The sequence below is a fragment of the Poecile atricapillus genome, chromosome 1, assembly GCF_030490865.1.
Source record: "Poecile atricapillus isolate bPoeAtr1 chromosome 1, bPoeAtr1.hap1, whole genome shotgun sequence".
Lineage (NCBI taxonomy): Eukaryota > Metazoa > Chordata > Aves > Passeriformes > Paridae > Poecile > Poecile atricapillus.
Window position 1 is genome coordinate 95,646,747 of NC_081249.1, and position 13,802 is coordinate 95,660,548.

The following is a 13,802-nucleotide window of genomic DNA, read 5'->3' on the forward strand; positions in this document are numbered from 1 at the left end:
TACAGGTTTCTTCCTATTTTTTCATCATGCATGAAACAAGCTCAGCTATGTTACAACAGAAAAGACTCTGTAATGCCGTAAGCATAAAGTGCAGAAGTTTTAAAAAGTGGTACACATTTTTGTTGGAATATTTTGGATTCAAATCATCATCAAAGCCTTGTCAATAGCTCCTTTTTCTTCATTCATAGCAGTATCAAAAAAAAGGTTAACAATTATTTAGAAAGAACATAAGACAATATATACAGCTTCTAAAAAAAGCTGAGATAAGCAGGAGAGATTTGGAAACCTAAGCAGAAATTGATGATATCCTCACTCATTTAAGAAACTCATGTTTAGGCATTCCAGCTCTCCCTGTCATCATTTCTGTTGGCCAAATTGTAAATAAACATGAGGAAAAGATAATTAATCATACGCCCTGGAATTAAATTGTCCAAAACAAGCAGTGGCCCTAAGAATCTAAAATCCCCATGTTTCTTGTGGCACACAGAATTCCTTGTGGGGGAAACATCAGAGAACCAGAACCAGCTTTGCTTCCCACACTGCCAATTTGTGAATTCTTTCCTATTAATAGAGTGAAACACTACAATCAGATTGACCTACTGCAGTTAAAAGGAGACACTGGGCTGTGAGCTCAAAATTTCTATTTTCCAAAAAAGACACAAGGATTCCTATGTTGACCTGATGAGGGAGGCAGTCTCCAGAGGGCAACAAGCAGGGAACAAAGTTGCTCACGAATACAGACTCTTCCCAGGTCTTTTGATGGCCTCCAGTGATCCTCCCTGAAACTTCAGCTAGATCAATAATGCCCTAGAAGGAAAACCATGCATGGTTACATACACACACTTGCACAACTTGGTCACATACTGAACTCAAAATTGTAACAGAATCCTCAGAATCACAGTTTTCTCTAAGTTTGTGGAGTTATTTTAACAGCATAAGTCTAGTAAACAGTTATGCCAATACCTCTGTAGTTTAGAAAAATAAAAAATTGATTGCCAAAATCTAAACCAGATTATTTATATTAAAATATCACTATATAGTAATATTTAGAAAAATTTAAAGTTTTTCACTGGAAGGGTGGTCAGGTATTGGAATGGGCTACCCAGGAAAATGGTGGAGTCACCACCCCTGAAAGTATTTAAGAAAACACTTAGTGCTATGGTTTAGTTGACATGATGGTGGTCAGTCAAAAATTTGACTCAATGAGCTTGGAGATCTTTTCCAGCCTTAGTGATTCTCTGATCAGATGTTAAGACGAAATTCTTGAGGAAGGAAGAGGAATTTTATGCTCAAACAGTGCTATAAAGGTGCCATCTGAAAGGCAAAGACCTCCTAAAAATAACACATGAAATCTGAGGAACATAACAGGAAATGCCACCATTAAAAAGAAATACTTCTAACTATTAAAAAATTCAGCACTTTCTTATTCTAGAAACCCAGAGCCATGCTCGGAGTAAGCACAAGAGACAGGATTGTTCTGCACTCTTGGCACAACCATGCATTTACTGTGAAATTAGAAAACTGCTTTTTGATTTACCTCTACCTTACAAGAACAATTAAATGCTCTTATTTCCTAGGCAGCTATAAGTGAGGCAGCTATTTCTACTCAACCAGAAGTCAAGCATCTACTGTGTGAAGCATTGGATGATGTTTCTTCTGCCAAGACATCTGGTTCTCTGCCAAAATGATCAATGAGAAAAGCACAACTTTGGGAACAGTAACTGTTAATTAGTTTTAAAAAAAAGTTAAGGATCACTCATGGCAGGAGGAAAGGAAGGTGACTGAGGGTCCTGAAAAACAGTACCTTATAGTTCTAATTTGTTGGGATTAGACGGAGAGAATTAAACTGATACCAGATGACCTCTCTACTAGGTTTATTATTACTATATTATTAAGCTGCTCTTCTTAAAATTCTTTTAGTAGTGAAAGCCCAAGAATGCAATAGTTTCAAAATGTTTCAGGAGTTTTTCCTTTTTTTTTTTTTTTTTTTTGCAGCTTGATAAAGTTGTAGAGAAACAGAAAGAAGTTCACAGAAGAATGCTGGAACAACTTCTAATGGTAGAAAAAGCACACAGACAGACACTGTATGAACTAGAGGAAGAGAAGAGGAAGCACAGCAAATATATGGAAAAAAGTGATGAGTTTACAAACTTGCTGGAACAAGAATGTGAAAGGTAAGGTTACCTCTTACTGTAGTACTATGAAGTATGTATAATTTAACATTGCATCTAAGGATTTCTCTGCTTTCTTATTCTTCATACACTAAAAATCAGACATATTTGTGGAATTGTATTTTGAGGGTTCAGCTGTAAAAACATAACTAATGACTTCTAACAAACACCAATATCTACATCTCCATCAGCCAGCAAGGTAGGTCAAACAGCTGTCAGATTCCTCAGCGCTGTTGCAGGATGCCAAGGATGTTACACTGCAAAGAATACAGGGAGCCATGCAGATGTGTGACATTATAACCAACAGGAACAGGTGAACCTTTCAGTGTGTTTTAGAAGCTTGAACATACTACAGTGTGTAAGGAACAGAATATGGCATCAGGCACGCAGCCCTTCATGGCAGAAGAAAAAGACATGAGGAGAAAGAGATATTTGGACAAAACATAGAAATACATACAGAGAAAGCAAAGGCAGAGGATAATTTCCAGAAAGCTTTGAAAGTAAGGATGAAAAAGGTCTCATATCAGGGTTGGCATAAAATCCATAAAAACAGCTTTACTTTTTAGGGGTGACCTGAAAGTGCCACAGCTTGTTCAAGCACAGTGTTATAGTTTCAATACCAATTCTCAGAAGAATTAAGAATAATTTAATGTCATTTACCATCTTTAAAAGAAGCCACTTTATACTGTGACTTCTCTGAATCTGCAATAAAACCAAACACATCCTAAGGAAAAAAAAATATCAAAGAACATTTCCTATTCCCTGTATATCTAGCTGAGAAGATAGGAGAATATTGTCTCAGTTTCCTTTCACTTAGGAACAGATGGAAATGTTTGGGTGTGAGAACGTCAAGCCTATTCTAAACTCACATTATGCATAGATAATTCTTCCTTTGCTTGGTCTGTGTAACATCATGTCCTACGTATTCTGGCAGCGTTCACCCCGTGTGCTGCACCTCTCTCCTGCACATCTATCAAACACCGGGCACGCAGCCGGATTTACGGCACTCAGCTGCTGAGGCTGGGGAAGAAAACGCTTTGCTGCTCAGAAAAATGTGTACAGATGCAGGCAAGCATGGGCACACAGAGAAAAGCACATACTAGGAACTGTTCTTGGGAACCATCATCAATCAGGAACCAAACCCTAAGATCAAGGGAAGTTTTCATTTCTGCTCTCTCCTCAAAATCGGAGATATTAATCTCCTAGAGGCAGAGCTAGACAACTCCACTTGCCTTGTAAGAGTGGCAAGATGTTACATCAATGTGCTCACACTGTGAAAAGCTGCACAGAGGAAAAGACCAAGTGTTGGAGTAATTTTTGTTTTTTAAACAGGATAGGCATGGGATTAAAACTCCCTGCCCCTCTTCTATATCCCTCTATCCCTCTCTGCTCCATCTCTACTCCCATTCCCAAGAAGACTGTAAAGCATTTCCCACTATTGTCTGCTACTTTTAGTTAGGCTGCCTGGAAAATGGTGGGAAGAGGGGGAATGCTGAGGTGCTTAAAGAGCCCTTAGAGGATATAATAATAGATTTCAGATAAAGCCCCAATTTATTTATTTTTTTTTCATGTATTTTATGTGGAAAACCTTAAGGGGATGTGATGTCACATACTGAGCTGATTCCAAATTGTTTGCCAAGTAATGTCACCATCAAGATCTCCACACAGTTGCATGCCATAACAGAAAAAAAGAAAGAAAATAAAAACCCAACAAAAAAAAACCACAACCAAAAAACACTCACCAAGTTAAGACATAGCTCTTCCTGCATGAGCCTGCCTGACATGGCAAAGTGACCTTTGCTTCCACTTCAAAATTCTTACTCCAATGTACATTTTCTCAGGATGCAAACTTTGCATTTGGATTAAGAACAAATATAACTCTAAGAAGTTTCATACATAAAGAAGTTACATTAATTTTTGCTGACCCCCAATACAAGTAAAAAAAAAAAAAAAAGAAGTATTCACCAATGAACTTAATTTTTTTTTTTTAGCCAGAAGCAATATCCTCTTCTATATGATGGCTATATTGCGTTCCAAACAGTATTTCGGGTTCAAAGCAAAATCCCTAACTTTCAATCAGCCAAAGATGTACCTTGTTTTATCAAAGAGCAAGACTACAGTATATGCTAAAGATATCCTTGGAGGATATATAATGTATATAAGCCAATGAAGGTACATTAATAATATGTGACTATGTGATCAAAAAGAAAAACACTTAGAAGTTATGAAGTTATGAGACAGTGATGCTGAGATTCTGAAAACTACTTCTTATGGCAAGAACAAAGAAATTATTAGTTAGATCCAAGTCTCACACACTGTTTTGGATATATTTTCAAATAAGGCAGAAAACCCACTTCCTCTTGCCTGTATGTTCAGGAAAAACAGAACTAAAGAATTTTTAAATGTAAATTTTAGTGATGAATTTATCAGATGATCGTGTTTTACATAAACTAGACAACCCTTCATCTCTACATCCTTTATATTGCCTTATGTCCTTCATCAACGGCATCTCTCATTGAAAGAGTTAATGTTTGGATTGTGCAAAATATAAGAGTTTTGATGATTCCGTAAAAGCTCTTCACTTTAACCATTCAAGAATTTGACTTTACAGTAAGGCAACAAGACTGTCCTCAGCAATTGTACATTGTTAGATTTGGGAGGCTAAGCTAATGACAGGAGCAGCGAAAATTTTCTAGATATGAGAACCAAATTAGCATTCAACGCTAAACCCTTAGGCATTATAAGCGTTTTTCTTGTTGCCAGCCAAAAACTAATCCTCCATAGTCCTGCTGTAGGTCAGAAACAAAGACTGATCTTCAAACTGAACAGTCTCATTCCTTACAAAAGACACTTACCAGCAAACAGAATAAAACTATGCTACTGTCATTGTAGTAATTCATCTTCAGTACCACTTTTAAAGCCAGAAACGAGCCACAAGCCTGACAAATCCCTAGCATATGAGGAAAAGTTCTGTGGAGAAAAAGAGACCAATGAACAACTGGAAATGTCCTTCCTGCACTTCAACATGAACGATTCTGTGTGTGTGTATGTGCAGACCAGACAGGAACACCAAGACAAACAACCTGTGCATGGTAGTGTAGCATGTCAACAAGTGTCCAGAAGGGAAAAATTTGTTGTATTGTTGGAGCTTAAGAAACAGCAGCACCGAAGTTCAGAGGAATGTAAAAAATATTAAGTCCAGAAGCTGGATACAAAGACAACTAGGTGCACCTGAAAAATCATACCATAAAAGCTACTGGCCTTGTTTAGATGCTCTTGCATTTCATGGGGTTGGAAGATGGAGGGCAGGATTAAGGACCATGAAGAATACTTACTTTAGATTCTAATGCAGAGTCCACTGTATCTTCCCCGAGGACGTACGCATTTGTCCAAAATCACTTATCCACATTCCATATTTTTGCAGCACAGTTAAATAATAAAAGCTGCTGCTTTAGAAAATATTTTACAAGGGTAAATTATGAAACTAGGTTTTCCAGATATGCGTGTTCCCAGTTTGAAAATGTCTGCCATATGTACATAAGTATTTATGCATTTACATAGTACTCTCTACCCTACACAAAAAAAAAACAACCCACAAAACAAAAACAAACAAACAAAACAAAAACAAAACGAGCAAAATAGTAACATGTTTAGCACTTACACTGCCCTTTTCCACTGCATATCTCCAGGAACTTTAAATATTATTTAAGCACAGCTATTCCCCATTTTCCATTTACTGATATGAAATGAAGGTGTGAGGAAAATAAATCAATCGCAGGTACCTGAGGGTTAAAATGGATGAAAGGATGAAATGTCCCAATGTATATATGTGTTCCTTCTTCAAACTTTCTATATCCTATACAGTTTCTCAACCATACAAAGGGTGAAGTTTTATTACAAAGATACACCCATTGACAGGTGAATGTTATTCAACAGGACAGGGGAAAAAGGGGGTTTGCTAATAAGCAATTTAAATACATTTTTAAAGGCAGTTATGATGAATTTTCCTCACAGAATTCAAATATTAGCACAAAACTCTGCAGTTTGGTATAGAAGGAATAAATAAGAGCTTAAGGTAAAGGATCATCTACTAACATGAGGGTCATTTTTTTAAAAACCTAATCTGCAGAAGTCTCACACCTGTAGTCTTTCTCGTCTGACAAAACACTACAAAACACAGCTTTTTGCTCCAGCTGCTGCCACCCTCAATGTCAGTCAGTTAATACAACAACCGGTTGAGTGATACAGGTTGGAAGTGGTCTCTGGAGGTCTCCAGCACAACCTGCTGAGTGCAGGGCAAACTTCACAATCAAATCAGGTTGCTCAGATCCTTGTCCAGCTGACTACTGAAGATCCCCAAGGTCAGTGATTGTGCTGGCTGCCTGGGCTCCTGATGCAAACTCAGGCATCTTCATCAAAAGACCCGTTCTCTCAGTTTCATTGTAGGCATCATTCTGGTGTGGCTTCTGCACCATGTTCTGTTTATTGTTCTCAATAAAAGCTTACTAACATCTCTTCTGGCCAAGCCCTGAACTTAAACCATCTTTACTTTCTCTGATAATTTGGCTGCCTTGGGCACAAATGAGCTTTCACCATTTCCTTGCCATCTTACCCATACGCTTTCTGTGACTCTAGCCTAGGCTCACTTCTCTGAGTGTTCCAGAGTGTACTCTGAGTTGGAAACTTAGCATTGTCCACCTCTGCTCTGTTCAGAGCACTCCACAGGTCTTATTCTTAGTGTCTTTTCTTCATCCATTCACTCTCTGTGCTTCTCCTCACAGAAACTCTAAGTCAGGCATCATCTCTATGAGGATGTCTCAGGTGCACTCCAGCCATCACTGTAACAAATGAATTTCACCAGATGAGAAACCTGTCATCATTCCCAAGTCCATGAGAAGAGAAGGGAATCAGTCTTTTATCCCTTAGCCCTTGGCTTCATACTTACAATTCTCTAATACCTCCATTCTTAAAATTGGGGTAACTGCGTATCACTCAGCCTTTTGAACCTGAGCCTTCCTACATTTAAGTCTCACAAATTCTTGTTCATAGTACCTCCAAGAAAAATAAATATTAAAAAACAAAGGAAAAAACAAGCCAAACACACACACCCAAATAAGCCAAACATATCTCTTGATACTTCCAAATAAATAATTTTCCAGGCCCTCACTTTAAAAAATGAATCATTTCCACATCAGCTATTTCTGCCTTCTCTGTATCTTCCTTGGATGAACACTCAATACTGAATTAAGACTATGTTTTTTCTCTTGTGTACCTTCACAGTACACTCTTACACTCTAATGCAATGTTATTACATGGACTGATCAGGGTTTGAGTGGTAAGAAAGGTAATTTCATGAGACTGAGAGCTCTAGGCAAAGTGTTTTGGGTTTATTTTCAAGTGTCATATGGAAGTAATTGCTACCCACAGTAGATCAAGTAAACAGCGCTTGAAATTCAGAACAGGGTATCAAGGAAAGAAGGAACCATTTTAGCTAAAAAGTGAAGTGTATTAGTTGCCAGCACAACATTGCTATACTTTATTTCAAACACACTTACACATTGGAATAATGATATTTTGCATGTCCAGTTCTGGAAAATTCAATATTCTGGAAGAGTGGGTATAATTAATATTTGTTATATTTCTTAATGAAGCCAATTAAATATTATAAGAAGCAGGACCTTATCTCTGCAGAGAGCTGCAGTTAAAATAAACACTGTCAATTTATTTATTCTACACGTGTTACCAGAGGTTTTTAATTTCATGCACACTGAACTATTGTTGTAGATTGCATTGTACTCAAATGCAATCATTTCCTTTTAGCTTTCTGGCAATGAGTTATATGTATTACATATGCTGAAGACTATGTCTTGAAAGTTGTGAAATGGATGCCAGATCTGTGTACATTTGACCTTTTTCATGGGTATCTTGTGTTCTGTAGGTGAATAAGAAAGACCCACCACAAGCACAACATTAATATTCTTATTCTACATTACACTCCAATGGGACAGTCCCACTAACAACACCACTGAGGCACAAAGAGACTTGAGGAAGTGATGTACACAGATTAATTACCTCATGCCTGTATGCGGAAAACTATGTACTGTTGCACTACATAACTTTCAACAGATGTTGTGAAATCAAATCTTTGTCACAATTCAAGGACTCAAAGATGTTTACAGGCTTTGTGCATGATGAAAGATAAAAATACCTTAAAGCAAATAAATAGAATTTAGGGTTAAGATCCCAAAACTGTTAAACAAGGTCATGTTATGGTTTTTTTAATGCAAAAGTCCAAAAATAAATACAAATAGAAAGAGGGTTCAGCATGAATGTAACTGAGAATTTCTCTCTACATCAGTGATGCAATTCAAAATTATTCCACCTACTGTCATTAGCAAAGAGATGTGAAATCTAGATGACAAACATTTCTCATGCAACTCCACTGACACTGGTGGAATGACACAGACAAATAAACTCATACTAAGACTTGCTTTTAATTCTGAGCACGTAGCATACCTGTTCACTGTTTCAAGCACAATATCACTATTAGCAACCAATATTATCATTGCACACTTGGGAGGATGGGGAGGGCACAATGAATAACCTTAGCTAAAGGACATTCTCCTACACTGCTACCCTCTCTCCCCTCGTGTGTGGGGAAGGTGATGCTCATTGCCCTCCCTGCAAAAGGACATAAATTCTGAAAGGCACAACTGTGGGAAGCCACCCTTTACCATCAGGGTGGTGGCCCCTGGTCAGCACTTTAAACCCTCATGTCAGAACTCAAAGGGAAGGATGACCTTTCTAAGCTGGCAAGTCTCAGCATATTTATGGCTCTTGTAAATCAACACCTAAGCAGTGACCAGCATGGGCGATGAAGCACAGGCCAAATATGTTCATGGGGAGGCACTGCCCTCAGTAATGGGGCACTCGCTCCAGTCACCAATTTACATTTCCAAATAAGACTGAGTGCACCACTCCATGTGTGGCACAGCATAACAAGTCTAATCATAAGCAACAATAGAAGCAGATGACTGTACCAAGACCTGTGACCAGAAAAAGACAGGGTGCATTTCTGATTCATTGCAGGGTGGGGCTGTGAGAGAGGGAGAAATTAGCGCAGGATTTTGTAACTGTAACTTTGAAAAGCAAACACACAACATCAGTCAGACAGTAAAACCCCTAAATCATTCTCCAAGATAGAAAACTTACATTCTCATAATTTTCAAAAAAAAGTCATTGCTATGGGAAAAGATCTCCTCCTGTTTGAATGTGGAGGAGGAGAAATCTCAATGAAGTTAAGATCTTTCTCGTGGAAGAAAAATTTAAGTGACTTACATGTGCTATAATTAGTTTCATATCTTAAAAACAGTCAGGAGAATATGGCCATGAGAACTTAGAATGCAGGTCACACATCAGTTACCAAGACTTGTGATCTAAACTCAACCAAGTTTCCCATGGCATGCTGAGAGCTTCAATGCATTTATGCCCAGCTAGAAAACCTCTGAGTATTGTATACATACATGAGAGAACCATGCATGGGAGACTGCAGCAGATTAAGAAAAATCGCTCAGCCTCAGTCTTTGTGCTGAGACAGTATTGACAGAAACAGAGAATAAATAAAAAGATCAGAAGCACTAAGTCTGTTAAGAACAGAGATTACTTGAAAAAATTGCTAAAAATAAACACCAAAATCGTCTCACATGGCAATTTTGATTTTCATGTATGTACATTATTTTATTTCTTGAGCCTGAAATACACATTTTAGAACCTTTCAGAAAAAAACCCACACATCAGGACAAGGTAACACAACCTATTTAGAGTCTGAAGATCAAGAATGTGAACGCATTGAGAAACTATGTTCAATATTTGTATCTTTCTACTAAGAAGAGTGGAAAAAGCCACAGAAATTATCTAAATGTTTGGGAAGGACATACTGAACTCTGGTTTTTAAAATCCGTGATTCAGACTCATGTATGTTTTGGTGTGTGTAACGAGGCGCAGGTCAGGTTGATAGCTCAGAGTAGCAAATGGGAGTAGATATAAGAAAACCTACTGGAACATCTTATGTCTCCCTTGTAACAGAGAGTTGTTCTCCAAATGCAGTGTTTACAATTTTACTTCTCATTTCAGATGTCCAACATACAGAAAAGTCCTAATTTCCCTAGAAACGCTCTATAAAAGTTGCATTCTCATAAAAAAAATTATACTTTTCTATTCATTCAACAATTCATTCTCTTTAACAGCTTAATACAGTACCTCCTCTACTGAAAGACACTAAATACTTGACTAAGACTGAAAAAGAACCCTAAGGCACCCACTTTGGTACCAGAGAGATCCATACCAGATAAAACCCTAGAAGGAGAGTTTGAGTGGGCTGCAGTAAGGCCTGCTGCTTCAGGACAATTCTGAATGGAGAAATGCCCACTTCCCTTCTGTGTCTCAGCTGCACACCCCTTAGGATAAAATCTGACACAGTGGCCTTGTGAGGTGCAACTTGAAGGAACTCCAAAGACTGAGCAGGCAGTGAATTAACCAGGCCCTTCATGTGCCCACAGAAAAGCTATGATGGGAAATATGGCTGGCAAAAGCTGAAGCTTATACAAACATTCTGACAAGGGAAGGCTCCAGCACTAAAGACCCTTGAACCATAGCTTGATTATGGGCAACAGCAACAAGCAGATAAAAAACCCAAACCCAAACCCAAACCCAAACCCAAACCCAACCCAACCCAACGATGACTACTGAGAGATGTCAGGGGAAGTATTCTACCATAGAAAACTTTTATTTCTTTCCCTTCCCCAATATAGGAGATTAAAAGTCCAAAGGGGACAATAACACTGAAATTACTCAGTTAACTGATTTATGTCTGCCAGATTTGGCCTAGCATCAGTTACCTTCTCGCAGACACTGCCTTTGTGTTGGAGAAGGGAAACTCACTGATGCCAGAAACAGGGTTGTTTTCAAATGTGTACATGAGCTTGATGAGACATACCTCGCACAGGTCTGCTCTCATTCTCTGACCAAGGTCCACTGAGTATCTTCAGCAGAAACAGCATCCAAATTAAAGCACTGCAAAAGCACATCACTAAAGCTGCTCTTTGCCTTATTTATTTCCTTGCCAACACCTTCCAAGTCCCACATTTTGCTTGAAATTACATGAGCTCCTTAGAAACCTGCAACTTAAAATATAGCTCTTCACTCTTAAAAGCAGTCAAGGTCTTGGCTTTTATATGCTACTGGGAAATTCCTCAGCACTTTGATTCACAGCATCTTCAAGTCACGGGGGAAAGACACATCCACACAAACATTATCAGGTACTAATAGGTACTAAATCCTGTTTTTCTTAAACTACCCTTCCACTTCAGTAAACTGTAATATTTACTATCTCACTTACACTTCATGTGTACGCATGATCCTAGCCTCCCTCCTCCGCATCCTCTGAACAAAACAAGAGAACTTTGCGGAAAAGTAAATAAAACCTAGCAGGAATGGAGACCATGCACCCTCCTCTCCCTTAACTCTGGTTTGTTTGCTAATAATATCAGAGTTTTCAAGAAACTCTGAGCATTGTAAACCTAATTCTGACGTATAAATTTACTACTATTAAAATTACTTTTAGGAATGTTCAGATCCTACAATTTGCATTTAAGTCATCAGGAAATTGGGACATAATTTATTAAATGCTTAGACTAGATTTCACATGTTTCTCATTTCAGAATTTCATCTTGCATCCAAATGAGGAACTGAGAAGTAAGACCCACTCCCTGAAATCCTAAAATTCTCCCTTTTTTTCAACAGTCTTGCCAACTCTGGATGCCTTTGTGTTCTGTCAGACAGGAGAATGAGTCAGTCTGTCCCTAACTGGCTTTGTAAAAGAGAAATTGAGAAGTTTGACGACATATTTGGATAAACACACTCAATGGATAATGTTACTTAACTTTTTATATCTCTAAGTTTGCTATAAACATCCAAAATCCTTATAGGCTAGATTTAAGTATAGCCAATAAAAACTATAGGTTATAAATAAAGGTAATGAAAACCACTCTATTAAAAGTCCAAGGACCTTGTAAACATGCTTATCAAAGCTTATCAAAGCTTCACCACTGTAATACAGCATCACATCCATAAATCCATGTTATTAATTGTTAGTCACCCAGAACTCTTACTGAAATATCAACCCTATATAGACTATCCTTGGTTCAGAACCCAGTTTTCTCATGGCCTCTGAACACAATGTAGCAGCCAACACTAGCTCTGAATGAAGAACCAGTGAGTAAAATCAGAGTTTACACAGTTCAATTATCCTGAAAAGACAATGAAAACTGCTGTGATCATCTGTATGTGTTTTAGGTCTCTCTGAATGCAGCATTTGTCCTAGAAATAAAGGATGATTGAAATATACATAACTGAACCTACAGAAGGGCAGAAATGCTGAGCTGATTTAGCTTCCTAAACCCTCAGTTTACCAGAGGGTAAGAAGGTTTATAAAACCCCTTTGGAATGCATCATTTCTTGCAACAGCAAATGGCCAACAGCGTGGTGTGTAACTCAATAGTTTTATCAAATGAACATATCTTACAGATTCAAGATCCTGATCTCTGTGAATTCCCATCCTCTTTAGCTCTGTATTAACTTCAGATGCAAAGAAAGAAAAGAAGGCATTCCAAACAGAGCTTTTACTAGTTGCATAACACAAAACATTTATTTTACATGAATCAGCCTGTTTTCCACATATGCTTATAAGGATTATCAAATTTTAAGATTAGTTTGGTCTAAATTTCTTGTCTGCAACCAATCTTAAAATTCAGCTAATTCCATATAATATCAGATTTCACTGCCAGCATTTCATTAAAGTCTGTCATTTAACAGTTACATATGCAAAGATCTGAGTCTTAAAACAGTACACACAACCTTGCCCTTGGGTATTCTGATTAGTAAATGCAAAGACAGGTGGTTTTATGATACACAGCAGATATCCAGAAAATTTCTTGGAGAAAACTGAGAAGCAGCTGTTCATGATTAAAATAAAAACACACAAAAGAATTTTCAAAGTGCTTGGAGTAAAAAATTAGCTTTTTAGCCACCTGACAAGACTATCTCCATGGCTACATCTTTGAGATAGTTCTAGTACCAAAACACAGATTCTGGCATTACAGTCATATTTCACAAAGTAGTTGAGAAAATGATGCAGAAAGAAAGAATTTAGTTTTATTAGACTGTGAAAGACTTTTGGAATAGGATGCACAACGTTACCTAAAATAAAACAAAAACAGGCTACTGGTATTTAAGCTTAAAATTGAGATGAAGACTATTTAAACTTTACAGAAAGTTGGAAGGTGCAGATGCAAGCACTGTTCTTGACAACACACCAATTAGAGATGCAATCATTAAAACTCCATATTCTTAGAAATAAAGCATTAAAGTAGCTAATGATGTTTGATAGAAAATAGCAAAGCTCTGTCTAACCAAAGAGCATTTCAAACAAGCAGAATTAAAAAAAAACAACTACAAACCAAACAGTCAAAAAACAAGGGTGAAAGGGCTCCTATGCAATTTCAAGAATCCAACAGAAATTCAGAAATTAGTCTGTCCAGTTGTAAATGTGGCCATGGATAGAATGTGGTTTAA

At 37.6% G+C, this 13,802-nt stretch overlaps 2 protein-coding genes across 4 annotated transcripts in view; one reads left to right on the forward strand and one right to left on the reverse strand.

The window, feature by feature from the left end:
• CMSS1 (cms1 ribosomal small subunit homolog) overlaps window positions 1-13,802 on the reverse strand; it is a 221,469-nt gene that overhangs the window by 149,294 nt on the left and 58,373 nt on the right. The window lies entirely within an intron of this gene.
• FILIP1L (filamin A interacting protein 1 like) overlaps window positions 1-13,802 on the forward strand; it is a 187,913-nt gene that overhangs the window by 117,449 nt on the left and 56,662 nt on the right. For both annotated transcript variants that reach the window (XM_058838133.1, XM_058838140.1), the window contains exon 6: window positions 1,996-2,174. In XM_058838133.1, coding sequence (XP_058694116.1) covers window positions 1,996-2,174 — 179 coding nt within the window. The remainder of the gene's footprint in view (window positions 1-1,995; window positions 2,175-13,802) is intronic.